Raw genomic sequence first — 26,523 nt, forward strand, 5'->3', positions numbered from 1 at the left:
TAGCGTCCAACGACAGGATGGAGCGGGCACCACCTCCCGGGGACTGAATATTCGTAAATAATCTATGCAAGTTATGCTGAGTACCCCTTTTTGGCATAAAGCCATTTTGATCTGGATGGATAATGGTGGATATGACCCGCGACAGCCTTCTAGCCAGAGCTTTGGATAGTATCTTAGCATCCGTGTTTAATAAGGAGATTGGTCTATAAGAACTCAGTTCTGCCGGGTCCTTATCCTTTTTTAAGATTAAAGCAATGAGAGCCTCCATCATGGAGTTTGGTAGTCCCCCTCCCTGTGTTGCTTGGGAAAAAACCTCGAGCAATTGAGGAAGAATCACGTCACTATACTTACGATAAACCTCGTATGGCAGGCCATCCAAGCCTGGCGATGAGTTCCCCGAAATAGACCCCAGGGCCTCCTGCAGCTCTGAGAGAGACAATTCCTCTTCCAGATATTTTATTTGAGCTTCATTTAAGGTGCGGAGTGGAATTTTCTCCAAGAACCGCATCGCCAGTTCAGATGTCAAGCCAGGGGAGGATTTATATATCTGAGCAAAGTAATACAGAAAGCTATTCCTGATTCCTTCTGAATCTGTTATAATTTCCCCCTCTGTATTCCGAATCAGGGTAATAGATAGATTTTTCTTATCTTGTTGTGAGATTATTCTGGCTAGAAGCTTGCCCGGTCGTCCAGACTCGGAGAAGTAATTTAACCCCTTAAAAAATACCCTGTGGTTTGCCTTCTCTATTACACAATTCTCCAGGAGGCAGCTAGCCTTCTGCATCTCTTCCCTGTTTTGCTCCGTAGGTTGCCTGGTGAATCGCTCAGCTGTAGATGCCGCAGTCTTAGCCAATTCCTCCTCCTTTCTTTTAAATGTTCTCTTTAATGCAGCAATCTCACTTATAAAAGTCCCCCTCAGGTATGCTTTCAAGGCATCCCATACCATATTGATATTTGCAGAGGGCAGATTCACCTCCCAAAAGGAAGAAATCAGCAGTTTAATAGCTTGATGACTTTCCATAATAGTGAGCCAGTATGGATTCAGCTTAAATCCCAGCCCCCTAATATCCTTGTTCTCCCCAGTGCAAACCTCAATCAAAACGGGCGAATGGTCTGAGATTGTTCTTACTCCGTATCGCACCCTGCGGATGTTACTCAAGTTACACTCATTAGTGAGTGCTAAATCGATCCTAGACATTGCTCTACCGCCCCTGCTGACACAGGAATACACTCTCTTTCCTCCGCCAAGATGTTCCCATATATCAACCAGCCCTACTTCCAAGCAAAACTGAGGCAGCGGGGAGTTACAAGAATTCCTCCGCCTTTGTGTGTCTGATGAAAATCTATCTCTATTGGGGTCCATAACCGCATTAAAGTCTCCCATCAAGATCAGCCGAGACTCTGGTCTCCCTTCAGAGAAGAGCATCAACTGGATCAGTGGATACATTGAAAATGGCGGGGGTATATAAAAAAAAGCGAGGATATAGCTGCATCCAGATAGCTCGCCATGAAGGAAGACGAATCTGCCCTGATCATCTACATGGGATTTTATAAGGGTAAAATCTATGGAATTATGGATAAGAACTGAAACCCCCCTAGCAGAACTGCTAAAAGTAGAATGGTAAGATTGAGAATACCATCCCGTTGTCAAACGAGAGACGGTTTCTTTAGTTAAATGGGTTTCTACTATGCAGATAATTGCTGGGAGATATCTTTTTACTGCATCCATAATGGCCTGTCTTTTTACCTTTTCCCCCAGCCCTCTAACATTCCAAGATACCATTCTAATAGGCATCAATTACAGAAGAAGAGAAAAAAAAAAAAAAAAAAAAAAAAAAAAACCCCGCCTGCAAAGTGGGTAATCATCCCCCCCTTCCCTCCCCCCCCCCTCTCCGTTGATTCGCCCGGTCTATTCAGCGAACCTCTAACCTTCGGCCGTTCTCCCCCATTCTAGCCCACCCCCCTCCCAACTCTCCAGTAATGAAAGTACACAATGTCAGATGCCCTTTTGATCTATCCACTCTAGCACTTGTTGCGGTGTCTCAAAGAAAAGGGGAGTCCCATTGTGGATCACTCTCAGTTTCGCTGGGTACTGTAGAGAATATTTAATCTCCTTGGATGCTAGGCGTTTCTTTATCTCTGTAAAATTTCTTCTTTTTTCCTGAGTTTGCCGAGCAAAATCAGGGAAGAAGAGCAGCCTTGTGCCCTGGTATTCAATGGGTGTCAGCTCTCTTGCTCTTCTCAGTATCATATCTCTGTCTGAGGACAATAATAGTTTCATTATGATTGCGCGCGGGGGCCTCCCTGGAATGGGTTTCCCTCCTGGGATTCGATGAGCTCTTTCGATTTGAAATCCCGATGAGAAGTTATCGCTACCTAGGCTATGCAAAACCACGTCTTTAAGTTGTTCCTCTAAGAGTCGACCCTCCACTCCTTCTGGGAAGCCAATTATTCGGACATTATTTCGCCTTGACCTATTTTCAAGGTCCTCTAACTTATTTTGGAGTGCTTGATTTTCTGCTGCGAGAAGCGTAGTTTTAGATTTTAGCATGTCCATGTCAGTTTGCAGAGAGGCAACTGTTTTTTCCATATGCAAGACTCGGTCACGGATCTTTGCTAGGTCATCTCTTATTAAGGATATATCGATCTGCATTGACCCCAATTGAACGGACATCCCTTGTACTAAGCTGCCGTTGTTTTCCACAGCGCCAAGGATTTTGTCCAAGAGAGATGGATCGTATTCAGTTTGTGTTTGTAAAAGGAGGCCTTCCTCCCCCGTCTCCTGATCTGCATCCTCTAATCCGTCCTCAGACTGATCAACTCTTTGGGGAATTTTAGCAAATTTTCTCGAATTAGCGGAGGGATTCGTTTTTACTGAATTCTTTTCAGATGGGAGAGGTGATTTCAGGAATTTATCAATCCTATTTTCTGGAGTTTTAGAGCCCACCTTGATTACAGAGGCATCGACTGAACGTCGCTTTGGAGCCATTCTCTAATAAGAAGAGAATGTATTCTCCGTTTTTTTTTTTTTTCTGTCCCTTTTTTCTTTTTTTTTTCTTTCCCCTCCCCCCTTCTTTTCCCTTCCCCTCTTCTCTTTTTCTTTTCTTTTCTTCCCCTTTTTCCCTCTCTCTCCCTCTTTCCTTATTCCTTTTCTTTATAGCCTTTTACCCTTTTCCTTTCAAAAAAAAGAAAAAGAAAAGCCTGCACATCGGGAATGGAACAGCTCAGAAAAAACTTAGGAGAGTCAAAAATAGGCAATATATATATATGTATATTTTTTTTCTCACGTATCCAGAGAGGAAGTCCTGCTCGTGGGGCACTCCACAGCTGACATCCAAATGTCGAGGACAGACGAGAGAGTTGGCAGCAGTCCAAGGTAGAGGGCAGCAGGACAGTGAGGACCGAAGCGACAGACAGTCCGCAGCAAGCAAGCGGCAGGCAGAGAGACGACCCAGCAGCACACGGTCCAGACGATCAATCAGCTGAAGCCCGCCTCCTGAGCAGAGCAGGCAGCCAGACCCAGAGAGCACGGGGTAAGAGCCTCCAACGGAGATAGAAGATAGCGCCGAGTCGCAGCACTAGCCATCAGCTGTTCGGCATCGGCTATTCGGATAGACGCGAGAGCCTGGGAGGGGGAGGCCGGTGGAGGGGGAGGACGAGACGCGACGTATTCACGTCATCAAAATTGGACTATTCTAAAGTGGCCTTCTATGAGCCCTGACCTCAATCCTATTGAGCATCTTTGGAAGGAGCTGAAACATGCAGTCTGGAAAAGGCACCCTTCAAACCGGACACAACTGGAGCAGTTTGCTCATGAGGAGTGGGCCAAAATACCTGCTGAGAGGTGCAGATGTCTCATTGACAGTTACAGGAAGCGTTTGATTGCAGTGATTGCCTCAAAAGGTTGCGCAACAAAATATTAAGTTAGGGGTACCATCATTTTTGTCCATGCCTGTTTCATGAGTTTATTTTTTTACATAATTCTGTTGAAGCATGGTTGAAAAACAATGTCTGACTTTCATTGGTTAACATTTATAGAATTTTAATTTATTATTACTTTTGTCAGATTAAAGTTATTTCTGTGACCATTGTGACTTTTTCTTTCATTGACCAAAGGGTACCAACAATTTTGTCCACGTCTGTATATCCTTTTTAATAAATTTGTAAAAATTCTAAAATTCTGTTTTCACTTTCTCATTGTGGGATATTAAGTGCTGAATTATGGGGAAAACCTGTGAAAAAAGTGAAGGGGTCTGAACTCTGAAGACTTTCCGAATGCATTGTAAATAAAATTTCTGTAGTAGAGAAGGTACATTGTGTTCCCTTGCATACTTAATGCTCTAAAATCATACTAGGTTGTAATTATGCAACTAGTCAGGCAATATACAAATTTTGTGTAAGTTTTCCAATAACAAATACCATAGAATATTCAATAGTGGAAAACTATAGTCCGGTATTCGTTTGTGCATCTACAAGTAGACATTCAAATGTCTGAAATCTGCAGCGAGTTCATGTTATATGTGGATTTTGCTCTGGATTTTCCAAAGATGACATCTTTTGCATTGCAAAGGGTGAAATCCACAAAAAAATTATTGGCAAATTTGCAACGTAAAAAGTATAGTATGGATTTGGAATTCTCCAGCATTTCCTTAAAGAGGTTCTCCAGGCTTTTAATATTGATGAACTATCCTCAGGATAGGTCATCAATATCATTTCGGCGGGGTCCGACACCCGGTACATCAGCTGATCAGCTGTATGAGGAGACGGACTGTGCACATGTTGTATCTTGTCTCTCTTCCTGCTCTGCTGCTGCTTTGCCACATACAGCTGATCGGTGGAGGTGCCGGATGTCGGACCCCCACCAATCTGATATTGATGACCTATCCTCAGTATTATTAGTATCATCAATATTAAAATCCCGGAGAACCCCTTTAAATCTACTATGTGTGAATGAGGTATGAAAACCCCGTTCACATGTGTTGTAGCGTATTCTGCGCTGAATCAATCTTCTCTGAACATGACCTTAGGCTGGATAGTGGAAGTGGTGCTGCAGTTGTGCCACCAGTCCAAATTTTGTTTCATTCTTAAAAAAATATAAATAAAATAAATACTTTGGAAAAATACACAGAAAGCCCTAAAACTAGGTTGTAGTTGCAGTGAGTGGTATAGGGGACCGTGTCAGACTGGGTAGTGCTGGCACTGGTATGGGGGATTATGGCTGACAAGGTATTGGTTAGGAGGCTGTGTTTGGCTAGACAGTGGTAATACTGGTATGGGGGCTATATGTGGCTATATAGTGGTGGCACTGGCATGAGGGACTGTGGGTGGCTCATTGGTATGGTGGTACTGTGGATAACTAGTATGGTAGAGTAGTGGTGTTACTGGTATGGGGGATTTTGGATGGCTAGGGACTGTATGGTATGAGGACTGTGGCTGACTAGGTAGTGTTGGCACTGGTAGAGGGGCTGTGTCTGGCTTGGCAGTGGCAGCTCTGGTGCTGGGGGGGGGGGGGGGGAGGGCTGTGTTTGGCTAGGTAATGGTAGCATTGGCATGAGGGTGTGGCCGGCCCATTAGTGTATCACTTTTTTGTAGAAAATCCCGGTGCTCAGTGATAGGGGAAGGTCCAGATTATAATTTCTGAAAAATCATGGCACTTGGTTATGTTAGTAATTAATTAGGATTTATATTTATCCATCCAGTTACATTAGAAATGCCAGGGCCAACGTTTCGGCCCGCTCCAGGAGGCATTGAGGCCATGAACAAGGTCCGGGACAGACTGAAACATGGCCCTGGGATTTGTGGCTGGGTCTGGCTAGGTAATAGTGGCACTGGTATAGCAAACTGTATTTGGCTCGGTAGTGGTGGCACTGACTAGGTATGGGGTCACTGGTGTGGGGGACATTGGCTGACTAGATAGTGGGGGCATCGGTATGATGGTATAGCTAGGTAGTGGGGCAGCCAGTATGGGGGAATGTGTCAGACTGTGCATGAAAACAGCCATTGAAAAGTAAAATGTAGAAGGATAATCAAGTGTCTGTATTGACTGATTTAACACAAGAAACGTGCTTGTTAAATATCCACTGAGACTTAATGGGGTATTCTGGTTATATAAGTATTCCCTATCCACAGTACCGTCTGCTCTGCTCATTTCAGGGGGCCCTATTGGATACGTAGCCCCGTTCTTCTGATTGGTGTTGGTCCCAATGGTAGTACCCCGATTAATCTAATAGTTACTCCCTATCTTGTGTATAGGGGATAAACCTCCCGACCGCCTAACGCAGATATGCGTCCGGGAGGTGGTTGCTTTACTCCTCCTGGATGCATATACGCGTCATCTCGCGAGACGCGAGATTTCCTGTGAACGCGCGCACACAGGCGCGCGCGCTCACAGGAACGGAAGGTAAGCGAGTGGATCTCCAGCCTGCCAGCGGCGATCGCTCGCTGGCAGGCTGGAGATCCGAATTTTTTAACCCCTAACAGGTATATTAGACGCTGTTTTCATAACAGCGTCTAATATACCTCCTACCTGGTCCTCTGGTGGTCCCTTTTGTTAGGATCGACCACCAGAGGACACAGGTAGGTCAGTAAAGTCGCACCAAACACTACACTACACTACACCCCCCCCCCCCCGTCACTTATTAACCCTTTATGAACCCCTGATCACCCATGATCACCCCATATAAACTCCCTGATCACCCCCCTGTCATTGATCACCCCCCTGTCAGGCTCCATTCAGACGTCCGCATGATTTTTACGGATCCATGGATACATGGATCGGATCCGCAAAACACATGCAGACGTCTGAATGGAGCCTTACAGGGGGGTGATCAATGACAGGCGGGTGATCACCCATATACACTCCCTGATCACCCCCCTGTCATTGATCACCCCCCTGTAAGGCTCCATTCAGACGTCCGCATGTGTTTTGTGGATCCGATCCATGGATCCATGGATCCGTAAAAATCATGCGGACATCTGAATGGAGCCTTACAGGGGGGGTGATCAGTGATAGGGGGGTGATCACCCTGATCACCCCCTGTCATTGATCACCCCCCTGTAAGGCTCCATTCAGACGTCCGCATGTGTTTTGTGGATCCGATCCATGTATCCGTAAAAATCATGCAGACGTCTGAATGGAGCCTTACAAGGGGGGGTGATCAGGGAGTCTATATGGGTGATCACCCCCCTGTCATTGATCACCCCCTGTCATTGATCACCCCCCTGTAAGGCTCCATTCAGACGTCCGCATGTGTTTTGCGGATCCGATCCATGTATCCATGGATCCGTAAAAATCATGCAGACGTCTGAATGGAGCCTTACAGGGGGGGTGATCAGTGACAGGGGGGTGATCACCCTGATCACCCCCTGTCATTGATCACCCCCCTGTAAGGCTCCATTCAGACGTCCGCATGTGTTTTGTGGATCCGATCCATGTATCCATGGATCCGTAAAAATCATGCGGACGTCTGAATGGAGCCTTACAGGGGGGGTGATCAGTGACAGGGGGGTGATCAGGGAGTCTATATGGGTGATCACCCCCCTGTTATTGATCACCCCCCTGTAAGGCTCCATTCAGACGTCCGCATGTGTTTTGCGGATCCGATCCATGTATCCATGGATCCGTAAAAATCATGCAGACGTCTGAATGGAGCCTTACAGGGGGGGTGATCAGTGACAGGGGGGTGATCACCCTGATCACCCCCTGTCATTGATCACCCCCCTGTAAGGCTCCATTCAGACGTCCGCATGTGTTTTGTGGATCCGATCCATGTATCCATGTATCCGTAAAAATCATGCGGACGTCTGAATGGAGCCTTACAGGGGGGGGGTGATCAGTGACAGGGGGGTGATCAGGGAGTCTATATGGGTGATCACCCCCCTGTCATTGATCACCCCCCCTGTTATTGATCACCCCCCTGTAAGGCTCCATTCAGACGTCCGCATTTGTTTTGCGGATCTGATCCATGTATCCATGGATCCGTAAAAATCATGCAGACGTCTGAATGGAGCCTTACAGGGGGGGTGATCAGTGACAGGGGGGTGATCACCCTGATCACCCCCTGTCATTGATCACCCCCCTGTAAGGCTCCATTCAGACGTCCGCATGTGTTTTGTGGATCCGATCCATGTATCCATGGATCCGTAAAAATCATGCGGACGTCTGAATGGAGCCTTACTGGGGGGGTGATCAGGGAGTCTATATGGGTGATCACCCCCCTGTCATTGATCACCCCCCTGTCATTGATCACCCCCCTGTAAGGCTCCATTCAGACGTCCGCATGTGTTTTGCGGATCCGATCCATGGATCCGTAAAAATTATACGGACGTCTGAATGAGCCTTACCAGGGGGGTGATCAATGACAGGGGGGTGATCAGGGAGTCTATATGGGTGATCACCCCCCTGTCATTGATCACCCCCCTGTCATTGATCACCCCGCTGTCATTGATCACCCCCCCCCCCCCTGTAAGGCTCCATTCAGACATTTTTTTGGCCCAAGTTAGCGGAAATATTTTGTTTGTTTTTTCTTACTAAGTCTCATATTCCACTAACTTGTGTCAAAAAATAAAATCTCACATGAACTCACCATACCCCTCACGGAATCCAAATGCGTAAACATTTTTAGACATTTATATTCCAGACTTCTTCTCACGCTTTAGGGCCCCTAAAAAGCCAGGGCAGTATAAATACCCCACATGTGACCCCATTTCGGAAAGAAGACACCCCAAGGTATTCCGTGAGGGGCATATTGAGTCCATGAAAGATTGAAATTTTTGTCCTAAGTTAGCGGAAAGTGAGACTTTGTGAGAAAAAAACAAAAAAAATCAATATCCGCTAACTTATGCAAAAAAAAAAAAAATTTCTAGGAACTCGCCAGGCCCCTCATTGAATACCTTGGGGTGTCTTCTTTCCAAAGTGGGGTCACATGTGGGGTATTTATACTGCCCTGGCTTTTTAGGGGCCCGAAAGTGTGAGAAGAAGTCTGGGATCCAAATGTCTAAAAATGCCCTCCTAAAAGGAATTTGGGCCCCTTTGCGCATCTAGGCTGCAAAAAAGTGTCACACATGTGGTATCGCCGTACTCAGGAGAAGTTGGGGAATGTGTTTTGGGGTGTCATTTTACATATACCCATGCTGGGTGAGAAAAATATCTTGGTCAAATGCCAACTTTGTATAAAAAAATGGGAAAAGTTATCTTTTTCCAAGATATTTCTCTCACCCAGCATGGTTATATGTAAAATGGCACCCCAAAACACATTCCCCAACTTCTCCTGAGTACGGCGATACCAGATGTGTGACACTTTTTTGCAGCCAAGGTGGGCAAAGGGGCACATATTCCAAAGAGCACCTTTCGGATTTCACAGGCCATTTTTTACAGATTTTGATTGCAAGGTACTTCTTACACATTTGGGCCCCTAAATTGCCAGGGCAGTATAACTACGCCACAAGTGACCCCATTTTGGAAAGAAGACACCCCAAGGTATTCCGTGAGGGGCACGGCGAGTTCTAGAATTTTTTATTTTTTGTCACAAGTTAGCGGAAAATGATGATTTTTCTTTTTTTTTCTTTTTTCCTTACAAAGTCTCATATTCCACTAACTTGCGACAAAAAATAAAAAATTCTAGGAACTCGCCGTGCCCCTCACGGAATACCTTGGGGTGTCTTCTTTCCAAAATGGGGTCACTTGTGGCGTAGTTATACTGCCCTGGCAATTTAGGGGCCCAAATGTGTGAGAAGAACTTTGCAATCGAAATGTGTAAAAAATGACCGGTGAAATCCGAAAGGTGCACTTTGGAATATGTGCCCCTTTGCCCACCTTGGCTGCAAAAAAGTGTCACACATGTGGTATCGCCGTACTCAGGAGAAGTTGGGGAATGTGTTTTGGGGTGTCATTTTACATATACCCATGCTGGGTGAGAGAAATATCTTGGCAAAAGACAACTTTTCCAATTTTTTTATACAAAGTTGGCATTTGACCAAGATATTTTTCTCACCCAGCATGGGTATATGTAAAATGACACCCCAAAACACATTCCCCAACTTCTCCTGAGTACGGCGATACCAGATGTGTGACACTTTTTTGCAGCCAAGGTGGGCAAAGGGGCACATATTCCAAAGTGCACCTTTCGGATTTCGCAGGCCATTTTTTACACTTTTTGATTGCAAAGTTCTTCTCACACATTTGGGCCCCTAAATTGCCAGGGCAGTATAACTACCCCACAAGTGACCCCATTTTGGAAAGAAGACACCCCAAGGTATTCCGTGAGGGGCATGGCTAGTTCCTAGAATTTTTTATTTTTTGTCGCAAGTTAGTGGAATATGAGACTTTGTAAGAAAAAAATAAAAATAAAAAATCATCATCATTTTCCGCTAACTTGTGACAAAAAATAAAAAGTTCTATGAACTCACTATGCCCATCAGCGAATACCTTAGGGTGTCTACTTTCCGAAATGGGGTCATTTGTGGGGTTTTTCTACTGTTTGGGCATTGTAGAACCTCAGGAATCATGACAGGTGCTCAGAAAGTCAGAGCTGCTTCAAAAAGCGGAAATTCACATTTTTGTACCATAGTTTGTAAACGCTATAACTTTTACCCAAACCATTTTTTTTTTTTGCCCAAACATTTTTTTTTTTATCAAAGACATGTAGAACTATAAAGTTAGCGAAAAATTTATATATGGATGTCATTTGCAAAAAAATAGTTACATTTCGATTAATAACAAAAAAAGTTAAAATGTCAGCAGCAATAAAATACCACCAAATGAAAGCTCTATTAGTGAGAAGAAAAGGAGGTAAAATTCATTTGGGTGGTAAGTTGCATGACCGAGCGATAAACGGTGAAAGTAGTGTAGTGCCGAAGTGTAAAAAGTGCTCTGGTCATGAAGGGGGTTTAAGCTAGCGGGGCTGAAGTGGTTAATATAACCATAATACCCCTTTAATGACCGCTGTAATTGTTTCCTAGCCTGCAATGTTCTAGCTCGGTGTATTGCCCTCCACAGTGTGACTGTGCTCTCTTATACTCCCAAACACATGTATTTCTGTATTACAGCCAACCACTTTGCCTGTTATGACTGACCCAAAGATAACTCCGCCAGCACTTTTAATGAAGATTCGGCCACCAAAACCACTTTCAGGTAGACATTATGCATGTTATCATGTATGTTGTTCTAGCTCTATGTACACTGGGGATGCGTCCTGCAAATACTGTCTGGGATACAGTGCCTGCACTGTTATAGGAGAAAGCTGGTACCCCACATGGACATGCGTTTCCCACACTTCATACTGACAGCTTTTTCACTTTGGTTGTGTGGTTTGTAGTCTGTGAGCATCTAATGAAAATTTACCATCAGCTAAAGACAAATTTCACTTTAAAGTAATCAACGACTATACTAGTATAAAGACTTATCCTAACCACAATCTCTAAATCCATAACCACTTTGGCAAGACACGATAAAGCTATGAGACGTTGCTTATTTGTCACATCATTGGCCTAGAAGCGCGATATGGCAAGATGTGGGCTTCTCTCTGCAAAGGACTCCGGCAATCATATAAGATGCATTTAATTCCAAAGCATAATAGTAACTGCACATGCGCCAACATGCTGAAATATAGTGGTTGGCAGACAGTGACAGGCACTGTATGATCTTCAGCCACCCTGACCATCTGAGACAAGTGTCAGTATCGGTTAGTTTCTATAAAGCGATGTTTGCAATACATTTTAATCACCTTTTGCCATATAGGAAGCGTCTTCCGAAGTGTGCAGGAGGCAGTGCAGAAGAATGAAGACGGCGGCGTCTTTGGCACTGGACAGAATCACTTGATCAGTTCTCATCAGTGGGATCAACAAGATTCAATATTTCTGGGAATGTTTGAAAAGTATCTGAGTTTAGATTTGCCGAGCACACAAGATGGAAGGATGTCAAGGTAAATGAGAAGGTCCATCAATGGGAGAATACCTTTTTGCATGCTCTACATTAGTATTCCCAAATCGGTTGGTTGCCTCATGCTGTTTTCAGACCCCCTGCTTGTGACTCCTGGCCATCTGCTGATGGTCTTGTTCCACAGTGGCACCATACCAAATATGATATCCGGGTCAGACACAAAATGGCAAATCATATCAGGCCAAGTACCAGACTACTGATACTCCAGGATAATATTATAGGCACTAGAGCTTTGTCAAATTAGACTGTGGAGCACTGCAATATCACAGCCATACCAATGTCATGATGGTAAGTGAGCGGGGAGGGTGTGCCCCATTGGCTTGCTTAACCCCTTAGATGCCTCTGTCAATAAGGACCATGCCAGCTAAGGGGTTTGACAGAGAGAGCCCATCACTTTTAGGGTGGTGCCCAAAAATTTTATTTTATTTTTCTCCATGCAGCAAAGGCACTAAAACATAAAAAAACCCCTCTATAAATATTATATCACTGGAATCAAACTGATTCATTAAATAAAGTTAACATGTTATTTATACTGCATGGCCCATCACGTAAAAAAAAAATTGAAAAAACAAGGTCTTTTTTTTTTTTTATTCAAACTACCCCCCCAAAAAAATAAATCATATAAAGAATGTGACAAATTATAGGTACCTCAAGATGTGACAATCAATCTCCAGCTGCTGCAACAACAAAAAAAAGCTCATACAGCGTTGTCCAAGGAAAAATAACAAGGTTATATCCTTAAGGGGTTAAGCTTCAGGAGTATGTGATAAAGCAAAGGACATTTTTTGTAGGCATTAATGGAGGAAGAGTCCCTGTCTTTTTGACTATTTTTTTTTTAAATTGTCCAGCACTATTTAGTGTGGCTGGTGCATTCAGGGTTCTTTCCTTTAGGGCTCATTCATATGGCCGTATGCTGTCCGCAAAAAATGCGGATCCGTTTTTTTGTGGACAGTTCAGCATTTCCGCAAAAATACGGATTGCATTCCATTTTTTTTTTTTTTGCTGATCCATCGACTTCAATGGGGCCATGTCTTGATTTTCAATGACAAGTATAGGACATGTTTAATTTTTTTGCTGAGCCGTGCAACGGAAGAAAAGGACCCCATAGAAGTGAATAGGACCGCATCTAATCTGCAAAAAAAATGATCTGCATTTTTGCAGGCAGCATACGGCCGTCTAAATGAGCCCTTAAGAAAAACCTTTCCCATTTTAGTAGAAATTTGTCTTCCCAAATATCCTGACTTTGACCTGTTGTTGAAATATTCTGCTCATAGGCATTTCTCTATATTTGGTTCATGTATTGTTTATGGCAGCTAGTCTGCTAGTATGAAATGTTGGAAACTTGTAATACATGCTGACTAGAGTAAGAACTGAGAAAATTCTCTTTTATTAGGAACACCATGTTTCATTTTCTTCATCAGAATAAGCTAATGGCCAGCGATTCAGAAGTGATGAATGCCGGTAAGCATGCCTATGTCATAAGTGGCCTTCGAGGAGCAGGTTTTATTCAATATACTCCTGCAAAACTTTCTATTTTGGGCAAACCCTCCACAGAAGGTTCAGACTGAGGCTAGAACAGTGGTAAAATATTAAAGGGGTTTTCTGGGTGTTTAATGTTGATGACTTATCCTCAGGATAGCTAATCAATGTTAGATCATCAGGGATCTGACACCCGGCACCCGCACCAATTAGATGTTTGAGGAGGCCACCACTGCCTCCTTGCAACTTACCAAGCACAGTGGCATCCATTGGACAGTGGCTGTGCTCAGTACTGCAGCTCTGCCCCATTCACTTGAAAATGACTGATCTGCGCCTAGGCCATGTGACCGATGACCGTGATGTCACTGATCTAGGAAGAGGCCATAGTTCTCACTGAAGTTGCGGTCTCTTCAAAGAGCTGATCGTTGGCAGTGTTGGGAGTCGGACCCCCAGCGATCAGATATTGATGACTTATCCTAAGGACAGGCCATCAATATCAAAATCTCGGAAAACCCATTTAAATCACGGTATCAAAATCAAGCTGAGATAGCATGTGTTGTTGTAATAATTCTGTAGTGTGAAATACGCCCTCACAATTTTCTATATTTTTCTGTGATTGCTCAATAATGTACACTATATGATCGGGTCCCAGGAGTTCTGTAATGTAGTGTATGATTTTGGTGTGTAAACACCACTTGTGTCCACTAGATGGCGGCAACACCTAAACCTAATATTCATAAGGTAATAAAATGAAGATAGCTGAGTGCTCTCATTAAGAGAAACAAAATAAGAGTATTGCAGGTTTGATACCTTTTTAATGGCTAACAAAAATAGAAGTAATGATGTTATATAGCGAGCTTTCGAGACATCACCAGTCCCTTCATCAGGCGTACTACAAGAATATATGAAGAATCAGCAATATATACAATAAGAACAGAGGACATGGGGGAATGAATGGACATTTGAAAAATAACAGAACAACATATTAAAGATCTTGAGAATGAGTCCTTAATTGTCTTACAGATAAGGGGTGTGAAAGTTTTATAGTCTCTAAATTGATGTTATCTCAGAGACCTGGTGCCCCGACTATGTCTATAGAAGACTCTTTAGATCTTGTAGTGTGTCATAAATCCCGGGGACAAATTCAGTCCAGTATTCAAAGTGTCAAGCAGTATTATAAATTTGTATTCCCAAATTCTTCTAGCTCTTTGGGATTTGAAGTTACCTTTTTAATATGAGAACTTTCATGTGTTCTTCATTGTGTCCTGGGCTACAGAAATGCTTAGCCACGGGAAAGTGTAGCTTCTTCTCTGTAATTGTGTGGCGATGGGACCTCATCGTTGCATTGAGTTTCTGTCCTGTGACATTTAGTGCAGAGAATCAGATATACAAGATTAGATGTAGAACATGTGAATGTCCCAGGGATCCTATAGTCCTGTTATGTGTTGGGGATCCGGATCTTATCTGTTGTCATTATATGGGAACAGGTCTTGCATATTCTTATATTACAGGGATGGGTTCCTTTTTCTGTGGTACATGGCCTTGAATTTGATCTGATCAGAATGTTCCTTAGATTTGGAGGTGGTCGGTAAGCTAGTAAGGGAGGATCTGGGAAGATTGTTTTTAGTCGTTCATCCTTACGTAGGACATGATGTAATTTTTTGGCAGTTTTCCTCAGCACCTCTAGTTGTGGGTTGTAGGTCACAACCAGAGGTATGCGCTGGTTCTGTTTCTTTTCATTGTATTGGAGAAGTTGACTTCTGGGGATCTTGGTGGCTCTTGTGATCTGATCTTCAATTGAAGCAGGATGATAGCCCTGGTGTAAAAATTTCTTTTTCAGATATTGCAAATGCTTATCCCTGTCTGATGGGTTGGAGCAGATTCGGTTATATCTGACGGCTTGACTATAGATGATGGACTTTTTAATATGTTTGGGGTGGAAGCTGTCCCATTTGAGGTATGTAGGCCGATCAATAGGTTTCCGATACAGGGATGTCTGTATTGAGCCGTCTTGAAGTTGTATGGTGGTGTCCAGAAAGCTGACTTCTGTGTGTGAATAGCTGAGGTTCAGGTTTATGGGGGGGATGGAATTTGTTGAATTGTTCATGACATTTTATCAGTTCATTTTCAGAGTCGGTCCAGATTATTAGGATGTCATTAATGAAACGGAAGTAGGCCAAGGGTTTTTTTGAGGCAGGATACCAAAAAGTTATTTTCCAGTTTTGACATGAAGAGATTTGCATATTGCGGTGCCATATTACAGCTAATGGCGGTCCCAGTGCACTGTAAATATATCTCCTTGTCAAAAGAGAAATGGTTATGGGTGAGGATGAATTTGGTCAGTTGTAGTACAGACTCTGAGACGATTCCATTCGGCTCCAAGTATACTCGGCAAGCAGTTAATCCATCATTGTGTGGGATATTCGAATTCAAGGATTCCACATCCATGGTTGCCTCTATGTTGGAGAAACAGGACAGAAACTCAATGCAACGATGAGGTCCCATCGCCACACAATTAAAGAGAAGAAGCTACACTTTCCTGTGGCTAAGCATTTCTGTAGCCCAGGACACAATGAAGAACACATGAAAGTTCTCATATTAAAAGGTAACTTCAAATCTCAAAGAGCTAGAAGAATTTGGGAATACAAATTTATAACACTGCTTGACACTTTGAATACTGGACTGAATTTGTCCCTGGGATTTATGACACACTACAAGATCTAAAGAGTCTTCTATAGACATAGTCGGGGCACCAGGTCTCTGAGATAACATCAATTTAGAGACCATAACATTTTCACACCCCTTATCTGTAAGATAATTAAGGACTCATTCTCAAGATCTTTTATATGTTCTGTTATTTTTCAAATGTCCATTCATTCCCCCATGTCTCTGTTCTTATTGTATATATTGCGGTTTCTTCATATATTCTTGTAGTACGCCTGATGAAGGGACTGGTGATGTCTCGAAAGCTCGCTATGTAACATCATTACTTCTATTTTTGATAGCCATTAAAAAGTATCAAACCTGCAATACTCTTATTTTGTTTCTCTTAATGAGAGCACTCAACTAGTTTTCTATTGGCTAAGGCCTCTTTCACACTTGCGTTGTCCGGATCCGTCGTGTACTCCATTTGCCGGAATTACACGCCGGATCCGGAAAAACGCAAGTGAACTGAAAGCATTTGAAGACGGATCCGTCTTCAAAATGCGTTCAGTGTTACTATGGCAGCCAGGATGCTATTAAAGTCCTGCTTGCCATAGTAGTAGTGGGGAGCGGGGGAGCAGTATACTTACCGTCCGTGCGGCTCCCGGGGCGCTCCAGAATGACGTCAAAGCGCCCCATGCGCACGGATGACGTGTCCATGCGATCACGTCATCCATGCGCGCGGGGCGCCCTGACGTCACTCTGAAGCGCCCCGGGAGCCGCACGGATGGTATGTATACTGCTCCCCCGACTTTAGCATCCTGGCAGCCTTGGTAACCGTTCAGAAAAAGCTAAACGTCGGATCCGGTAATGCGCCGAAACAACGTTTAGCTTAAGGCCGGATCCGGATTAATGCCTTTCAATGGGCATTAATTCCGGATCCGGCCTTGCGGCAAGTGTTCAGGATTTTTGGCCGGAGCAAAAAGCGCAGCATGCTGCAGTATTTTGTCCGGCCAAAAAGCGTTCCGGTCCTGAACTGAAGACATCCTGATGCATCCTGAACGGATTTCTCTCCATTCAGAATGCATGGGGATAATCCTGATCAGGATTCTTCCGGCATAGAGCTCCGACGACGGAACTCCATGCCGGAACAAAAGAACGCAAGTGTGAAAGAGCCCTAACACGGTACCAGACTTTTTCCTTTTTCTTTCAACAAAATGAAGATACTGACGATCCATCCTGACTATTCTTTCTTTTTGTAGATCTATCTACTGCCATAATTTTGCACTGGGATGCCTGCCAGAATCTTCTCATGTACCTACTGGGCAAACAGACAAAGGACAAATCAGGTAAATACTGTAAATGGCTACATACAGGTTTTCTGTAAGTATAACAGGTATCTTAAAATTCTAATGAACTGGTGAAATCATTTGTAACGATATAACACTGCATTAGTAATTTTTCTAGACCATTGTGATATTAAAAAATAAAATCACTATCTTTAGAAGGAATCTTGTATGGTGATTGGGCGCTGTGAGATTTCTGTGCACACATTAAATAGGATCTTTAATGTGAATGCATTGGGAGTTCTGTATTCTGGATATTTAGATCCCACTTCACTGATCAGCTCAGCACGGTGGTGTACCTGGTATTACCGTTTACTATAACTTTGTCCCGTATAAATGAAAGGGACTGAGCTGCAATACCAGGCACAGCCGCTGCTAAAGCTGTGTAAGCCATGAAGGGGCACAGCTTTCTGTGGCCTCTTCAAAATGCTGAACTGCAGGGAATCCCAGATTCGGACGCCTAACCAAATGGCCAATCCTAAATTTAGGCCATCAAAACCTGATAACCATTTTTTTTTTTTTTATGTACTGTATTAGACGGGTCCTACTATACCATGCAGCAATAGACTTACAGTAATACTGCACTAAGATGACAGCTAGCTTTGTGCATAGCCAGGCGGACTTAGTTACTGCTTCAGTAAAGCCTGGTGATGGCAGAATCAGACAATAAACTTCAGTACAATTGCTGCAAAGAAAAAAAAAAACAGAGGAAAATGTGAAATCATATTTGTGGGTAACAGATGCCAATAAAGCTCAAGTATGTAAGTATTTTATGTAAAGTGTATTTTTGTCTCTTATTAATATAATTAAAGGGGTTTTATGGGATTTTTATATTGACAGCCCATCCTCAGGATAGGCCATCAATATCGGGTAGACGGCGGTCTGACATCTGAAGATGTAATATTATCCCAGTAACTAACAATGGGGCAGATTTGCGTATTATGGGGGTCATTTACGAACAGATATACACCACTTTTGTGCTGTATATATATATATGGAGCAGATTCTGACGCACACCATGTTGCGGCAGAATCTGCGACTTCTTCCCTGCTCACGCCAGTTCTAAAAAAGAGGGCATATCATGGGCAGGGAAGAGGGTGGGATGGCTGGTTTAGGCATAAAAAATGGTTTAAATGAAAGACAGCTGTCAGCTGTCATACATTTAGAATCGGTGATGGATACACCAAAGTTATGTAGAGGCCTGCATCTCTACATAATTTTGGCAATCCAGCGCAGTAGCTTATTAAGACCGGTGTCTAAAATGCCGGGCTTAATAAATGTGCTCCTATTTCTAAGGGCTCATGAACATGACTGCACCATGTTTTGCGTTTCACAAATTGCGTATTGGCAAAACACAGATGCCGCCCATGTACGTTGTACAATTTACGGAATGGAACGGGTGGTCCATGATAGAAATGCCTAATCTTGTCCACAAAATGGACAAGAATAGGACATGATCATTTTTATTTTATTTTTTTGCGGGCCCATGGACCACCAATGTGGCTCAGATGCGGATCCAAACGACAGTCATGTGCATGAGGCCTAATACTTAGACCAGACAGTCTAAACTATGCCAGATTTGTCACAGTGGCTGATAATTTGGTGCATTTTTAGGCTGCCTGCTCTAAGTTTATATCCCATTTGTTGGCTTAGTTTGCACCAGAACTGTGTGGCAAAATTTTTGGCACGGGGTTTAACATCTTAGACCATGTCCTGTCTTGCCATGCCACACACCCTTGTCGAATACAGAAGGAAAAGTAGGCAAGTCCATTTTCATTAGTAAATCTTCAAAGTGTTTAAAAGCTGGTACTCGTTCTCCTGCAGCGCCTCCTTTCTCTGCTGTCCGAGGACCAGCCCATACATTGAATGAATGAATAACTTATATAGCGCTACGATTGCGAACTAAATCGCTTCAAGGCGCTTTTGCAGCCCTTGACCGCTTGTGCTTTCAGAAGAGGTGGGTCTTGAGCTTCTTCCTGAATTGCCAGGCCTATGAATTGTACGAAACCCTCCGTACATGTCACGTCATTGCATTCTCCAGTGGATCTGTCTCTGATGTATTGGCCAAAAACGAACCTCAAGTCTGAATGATCAGCATATATGAATGATTCGTCTGATCTAATCTATAACAGATTTTTACAATGATAAGCAAGTTACAAGAGCAGAAACAGAGGGAAGAAACCAGCAGCCTAATGTAAGTAGGGTTACAGTGCAGTTATCAGATGTCTTGTAACGTGCTGAGCACTCGTGTGACCATCTCTTCACCAGGACAGATGTTTACCCCCTGGAAGTCTATAATGAAACGTCATATTGGATGAGAAATGGATATACAAAGTACACTGGCAAATTGTATAACCTTCCATTATACAAAGAATAACATGTATTTACTGAAACCAGAATACCCCTTTAACAGTAATATATAATATTTTTTTTAGATGGCGACATAAAACCTGATGTGGTGTGGCCATGTGCAGCTCCTATAAAATTCTCAGCCATTAGTTCTTGCTCCTCGTATTTGACATTTGGCCTTGAAGATGGAACACTTACAGTTTGGGACGTGAAGCATTCTGGTGGGTTGCTATGATTGTCCTTGTTACATTACCCTTATTGTTGTACTTTTTGTTTAGAACCTCTCTCTTTTTTCCCAGGATTCCCATTAGGTGTTGTTGTCCTTCCTGAGGGGAAATCTATAGGTAGTCTTTATTTTTTGGAGCACATAACTTCTAATAGAGATCCTCCGGCTGTACCAAGAGCTAAGGTTGTGGTGTGGTGCACAGATAAGTCTCTCTACCTTGTGACTGCAGCTGGGGGAAAGGACTCCAGCCTTGTTCTTCTCCATGACAGGTGACACTTCTCTACTTGGATCACTATTTGCTCTATAGAAATTCCACATGGTTTGTTTCAGTAGTTGACGCTGATTACACTTAGGCTACTTTCACACTTGCGTTCGGAGCGGATCCGTCTGGGGTCTGCACAGACGGATCCGCTCTTATAATGCAGACGATGGGATCCGTTCAGAACCGATCCGTCTGCATTAGATTTCAGAAAAAATTCTAAGTGTGAAAGTTAGTAAGACGGATCCGTCCAGACTTTACATTGAAAGTCAATGGGGGACGGATCCGTTTGAAATTGAGCCATATTGTGTCATCTTCAAACGGATCCGTCCCCATTGACTTATATTGGGAGGCCAAACTATACCAGACTGATGCATTCTGAGCGGATCCGCATCCACTCAGAATGCATTAGGGCAGTACGGATGCGTTCGGGGCCGCTTGTGAGAGCCTCCAAACAGAACACACAAGCGGAGCCCCGAACGCTAGTGTGAAAGTAGCCTTACATGTTCCAAATTGTCCTACATGTTCTCCTTTTATCCATTATTATGCTTACTGGTAGTTAATATATTGAGTACTCTGTATGCAGTAATTCCTTGCCTTGTAAAAGACCAATGCATTATATTATACGTTTTACTATGATCACCTACTGTATTATGATAATTAAATGGTATCTGTCAACAGATTTGTACCTATGAAACTGGCTGACCTGTTGTATGTGGTGGCTGAAGGCATCTGTGTTGGTCCGATTTTCATTTGTGCCCACATTGCTGAGAAAAATTTGTTTTTAATATATGCAAATGAGCCTTTTGGAGCAATGGGAGCGTTGCCGTTACACCTAGAGGCTCTGCTCTCTCTGCAACTTCTGCGCCCTCTCTACTTTGATTGACAGGGCCAGGAAGACGTCATTATATTTACACTACCTGGCCCTGTCAATCAAAGTGCAGCAGTTGCAGAGAGAGCAGAGCCTCTAAGTGGCTCAGTTGCATATATTAAAACATCATTTTTCTCAGCAGTGCAGGCACATATGAACATGGAACCAACACAGATGTCTTCAGCTGCCAAGTGCACATGCAACAGGTCATCTAGTTTCACAGGTACAAATCTGCTGACAGATGCCTTTTAATAATAAAGTAATGCAGACGTTAAACAGGTTGTCTAACCGTTAGTAAATGATGGCCTATACTCAAGATAGGCCATCAGCAGCTAATCGGCAGGCGGTCGGACAACCCACTCCCCGCACCAGAGTTACACAGCACCATCAGCATTGTAGTAGAGATTGCTACCACAGTGCTACTCTCATTGACATCAACGGGAGCAGCACTGCAGTGACCAGCGCGGTCCGCTGTAATGTTGATGGGGCTGTTTAGCTTTGGTGACGACTACCAGCAATAGAGCTACACAAAACAGCTGCTCGCCAAGCCCCCAATCCATCAGCTAGTGATGGCCTTTCCTGCGTATAGGCCCTCATTTACTAAAGGCTTGACAACCCATTTAATCTGGATGGGGGTGTATAATATGTATGTGTGGGTAATACAGTAAATCACACTCTGTCTTTATGCATTTTATAGCGCTGGCTCCCCAGATGACCTGATAAGTGCAGTGCTCCCAGTCTCCTCACTTCCTAATGGTGTGAGTTCTCGTTTATTACCTCTAATCTTTGACATACCTTTGTCTATGTGTTATCAGTTTACCATGCTTTGTTCTTACTCTTACCTCTTATTCCTTAGTCCATAAGCATAGTGTTTAGTATATTAGCGTGTGCTTTATCTCACATGGGATGCGGTGGCATTCTCCCTATGTTTACCTATGAATCATGTATCTGTGTCTCCCTATATGTCAATATATTGGCATTTACTTTGCTACCTTGAAGGTCATTTTCTTGTGTTCTTCAATTTTTATCTGATTCATGCCTCTTGTTTAATTAATAGCTGAATGTCCTGTCCCTGTGCTTTTCTCACATATGCCTTGGGATATGTGTCTTCCAGTATTTACCAGCTTCACAAGTCAATATCCGTAACTTACATCCATTTATTTATCTGTGTACATTGACATTAATGCATACACACTACTTTAGATAAAATTGGGACAGTATACATAGAAAAAAAACAATCAAATATTTTAAGCAACATGCACACAACCGTATCATTTTTGCAGTCTGCAAATCACAGATCACAAAAATACAGATGCATTCAACATTTTTTTACTAGAACTGGCTACTCTTGTCTGCAAAAAGTACAAGAACAGGACATGTTGTATATTTTATGGAACGGCCACAAGAATGTCGACAGCACACGGATGCTGTCCGCATTTTTTTTCCAACTCCATAGAAGTGAATGGGTCCATGTGTGATCCTCAAAAAATGCAGGTTGGACGCAGACCAAAACTACAGTCTTGTTCATGTAGCCTTAAAGGGGACCCATCACCGGTATTTTGGGTAAAGAGCTGAGGACATGGGTTGCTAGATGGCCGCTAGCACATCCGCAATACCCAGTCCCCATAGCTCTCTGCGCTTTTATTGTGGAAAAAAGACGATTTGATACATACGCAAATTACCCTGAGATGAGTCCTGTCCCTGACTTATCTCATGTACAGGACTCATCTCAGGTTAATTTGCATATGGATCAAATTCTTTTTTTTACACAATAAAAGCACACAGAGCTATGGGGACCGGGTATTGCGGATGTGCTAGCGGCTATCTAGCAACCCATGTCCTTAGCTCTATACCCAAAATCCCGGTGACAGGTTCCCTTTAACCACCTCCCGACCGCTGTACGCGTATATGCGTCCGGGAGGTGGTTGCTTTATTCCTCCTGGACGCATATACGTGTCTTCTCGCGAGACGCGAGATTTCCTGTGGGCTCACAGGAACGGAAGGTAAGCGAGTGGATCTCCAGCCTGCCAGCGGCGATCGCTCGCTGGCAGGCTGGAGATCCGAATTTTTTAACCCCTAACAGGTATATTAGACGCTGTTTTCATAACAGCGTCTAATATACCTCCTACCTGGTCCTCTGGTGGTCCCTTTTGTTAGGATCGACCACCAGAGGACTCAGGTAGGTCAGTACAGTCGCACCAAACACCACACTACACTACACTACACCCCCCCGCCCCGTCACTTATTAACCCCTTATAAACCCCTGATCACCCATGATCACCCCATATAAACTCCCTGATCACCCCCCTGTCATTGATCACCGCCCTGTCATTGATCACCCCCCTGTCAGGCTCCGTTCAGACGTCCGTATGATTTTTACGGATCCACGGATACATGGATCGGATCCGCAAAAAGCATACGGACGTCTGAATGGAGCCTTACAGGGGGGTGATCAATGACAGGCGGGTGATCACCCATATACACTCCCTGATCACCCCCTGTCATTGATCACCCCCCTGTAAGGCTCCATTCAGACGTCCGCATGGTTTTTACGGATCCGATCCATGTATCCATGGATCCGTAAAAAATCATGCGGATGTCTGAATGGAGCCTTACAGGGGGGGTGATCAGTGACAGGGGGGTGATCACCCTGATCACCCCCTGTCATTGATAACCCCCCTGTAAGGCTCCAATCAGACGTCCGCATGCGTTTTGTGGATCCGATCCATGGATCCGTAAAAAATCATGCGGATGTCTGAATGGAGCCTTACAGGGGGGGTGATCAGTGACAGGGGGGTGATCACCCTGATCACCCCCTGTCATTGATAACCCCCCTGTAAGGCTCCATTCAGACGTCCGCATGCGTTTTGTGGATCCGATCCATGTATCCATGGATCCGTAAATCCAAATGCGTAAACATTTTTAGACATTTATATTCCAGACTTCTTCTCACGCTTTAGGGCCCCTAAAAAGCCAGGGCAGTATAAATACCCCACTTGTGACCCCATTTCGGAAAGAAGACACCCCAAGGTATTCCGTGAGGGGCATATTGAGTCCATGAAAGATTGAAATTTTTGTCCTAAGTTAGCGGAAAGTGAGACTTTGTGAGAAAAAAACAAAAAAAAAATCAATATCCGCTAACTTATGCAAAAAAATAATAATTCTAGGAACTCGCCATGCCCCTCATTGAATACCTTGGGGTGTCTTCTTTCCAAAGTGGGGTCACATGTGGGGTATTTATACTGCCCTGGCTTTTTAGGGGCCCGAAAGTGTGAGAAGAAGTCTGGGATCCAAATGTCTAAAAATGCCCTCCTAAAAGGAATTTGGGCCCCTTTGCGCATCTAGGCTGCAAAAAAGTGTCACACATCTGGTATCGCCGTACTCAGGAGAAGTTGGTGAATGTGTTTTGGGGTGTCATTTTACATATACCCATGCTGGGTGAGATAAATATCTTGGTCAAATGCCAACTTTGTATAAAAAAATGGGAAAAGTTGTCTTTTGCCAAGATATTTCTCTCACCCAGCATGGGTATATGTAAAATGACCCCCCAAAACACATTGCCCAACTTCTCCTGAGTACGGCGATACCACATGTGTGACACTTTTTTGCAGCCAAGGTGGGCAAAGGGGCACCTTTCGGATTTCGCAGGCCATTTTTTACACATTTTGATTGCAAGGTACTTCTTACACATTTGGGCCCCTAAATTGCCAGGGCAGTATAACTACGCCACAAGTGACCCCATTTTGGAAAGAAGACACCCCAAGGTATTCCGTGGGGGGCACGGCGAGTTCCTAGAATTTTTTATTTTTTGTCACAATTTAGCGGAAAATGATGATTTTTCTTTTTTTTTCTTTTTTCCTTACAAAGTCTCATATTCCACTAACTTGCGACAAAAAATAAAAAATTCTAGGAACTCGCCATGCCCCTCACGGAATACCTTGGGGTGTCTTCTTTCCAAAATGGGGTCACTTGTGGCGTAGTTATACTGCCCTGGCAATTTAGGGGCCCAAATGTGTGAGAAGAACTTTGCAATCAAAATGTGTAAAAAATGCCCTGCAAAATCCGAAAGGTGCACTTTGGAATATGTGCCCCTTTGCCCACCTTGGCAGCAAAAAAGTGTGACAAATCTGGTATCGCCGTACTCAGGAGAAGTTGGGGAATGTGTTTTGGGGCGTCATTTTACATATACCCATGCTGGGTGAGAAAAATATCTTGGTCAAATGCCAACTTTGTATAAAAAAATGGGAAAAGTTGTCTTTTGCCAAGATATTTCTCTCACCCAGCATGGGTATATGTAAAATGACACCCCAAATCACATTCCCCAACTTCTCCTGAGTACGGCGATACCAGATGTGTGACACTTTTTTGATGCCAAGGTGGGCAAAGGGGCACATATTCCAAAGTGCACCTTTCGGATTTCACCGGTCATTTTTTACAGATTTTGATTGCAAAGTACTTCTCACACATATGGGCCCCTAAATTGCCAGAGCAGTATAACTACGCCACAAGTGACCCCATTTTGGAAAGAAGACACCCCAAGGTATTCCGTGAGGGGCACGGCGAGTTCCTAGAATTTTTTATTTTTTGTCGCAAGTTAGTGGAATATGAGACTTTGTAAGGAAAAAAGAGAAAAAAAATAAAATCATCATTTTCCGCTAACTTGTGACAAAAAATAAAAAATTCTAGGAACTCGCCATGCCCCTCACGGAATACCTTGGGGTGTCTTCTTTCCAAAATGGGGTCACTTGTGGCGTAGTTATACTGCCCTGGCAATTTAGGGGCCCAAATGTGTGAGAAGTACCTTGCAATCAAAATGTGTAAAAAATGGCCTGCAAAATCTGAAAGGTGCACTTTGGAATATGTGCCCCTTTGCCCACCTTGGCTGCAAAAAAGTGTGACACATCTGGTATCGCCGTACTCAGGAGAAGTTGGGGAATGTGTTTTGGGGTGTCATTTTACATATACCCATGCTGGATGAGAGAAATATCTTGGCAAAAGACAACTTTTCCCATTTTTTTATACAAAGTTGGCATTTGACCAAGATATTTTTCTCACCCAGCATGGGTATATGTAAAATGACACCCCAAAACACATTCCCCAACTTCTCCTGAGTATGGCGATACCAGATGTGTCACACTTTTTTGCTGCCAAGGTGGGCAAAGGGGCGCATATTCCAAAGTGCACCTTTTGGATTTCACCGGTCATTTTTTACACATTTTGATTGCAAAGTTCTTCTCACACATTTGGGCCCCTAAATTGCCAGGGCAGTATAACTACCCCACAAGTGACCCCATTTTGGAAAGAAGACACCCCAAGGTATTCTGTGAGGGGCATGGTGAGTTCCTAGAATTTTTTATTTTTTGTCGCAAGTTAGTGGAATATGAGACTTTGTAAGAAAAAATAAAAAAAATA

General features: G+C 43.6%; 1 protein-coding gene across 3 annotated transcripts in view; it reads left to right on the plus strand.

Moving 5' to 3' along the window:
• Window positions 1–26,523, plus strand: part of WDR93 (WD repeat domain 93) — a 57,983-nt gene that overhangs the window by 25,430 nt on the left and 6,030 nt on the right. For 2 of the 3 annotated variants that reach the window (XM_044279484.1, XM_044279485.1), the window contains exons 7-13: window positions 11,047–11,131; window positions 11,738–11,921; window positions 13,332–13,399; window positions 17,323–17,409; window positions 19,842–19,976; window positions 20,055–20,250; window positions 21,809–21,869. In XM_044279484.1, the coding sequence (XP_044135419.1) occupies window positions 11,047–11,131; window positions 11,738–11,921; window positions 13,332–13,399; window positions 17,323–17,409; window positions 19,842–19,976; window positions 20,055–20,250; window positions 21,809–21,869 (816 nt within the window). The remainder of the gene's footprint in view (window positions 1–11,046; window positions 11,132–11,737; window positions 11,922–13,331; window positions 13,400–17,322; window positions 17,410–19,841; window positions 19,977–20,054; window positions 20,251–21,808; window positions 21,870–26,523) is intronic. The other variant, XR_006387804.1, reaches the window with a different exon arrangement.

This window comes from Bufo gargarizans, chromosome 2 (assembly GCF_014858855.1).
Source record: "Bufo gargarizans isolate SCDJY-AF-19 chromosome 2, ASM1485885v1, whole genome shotgun sequence".
NCBI classification, from domain to species: Eukaryota; Metazoa; Chordata; class Amphibia; order Anura; family Bufonidae; genus Bufo; species Bufo gargarizans.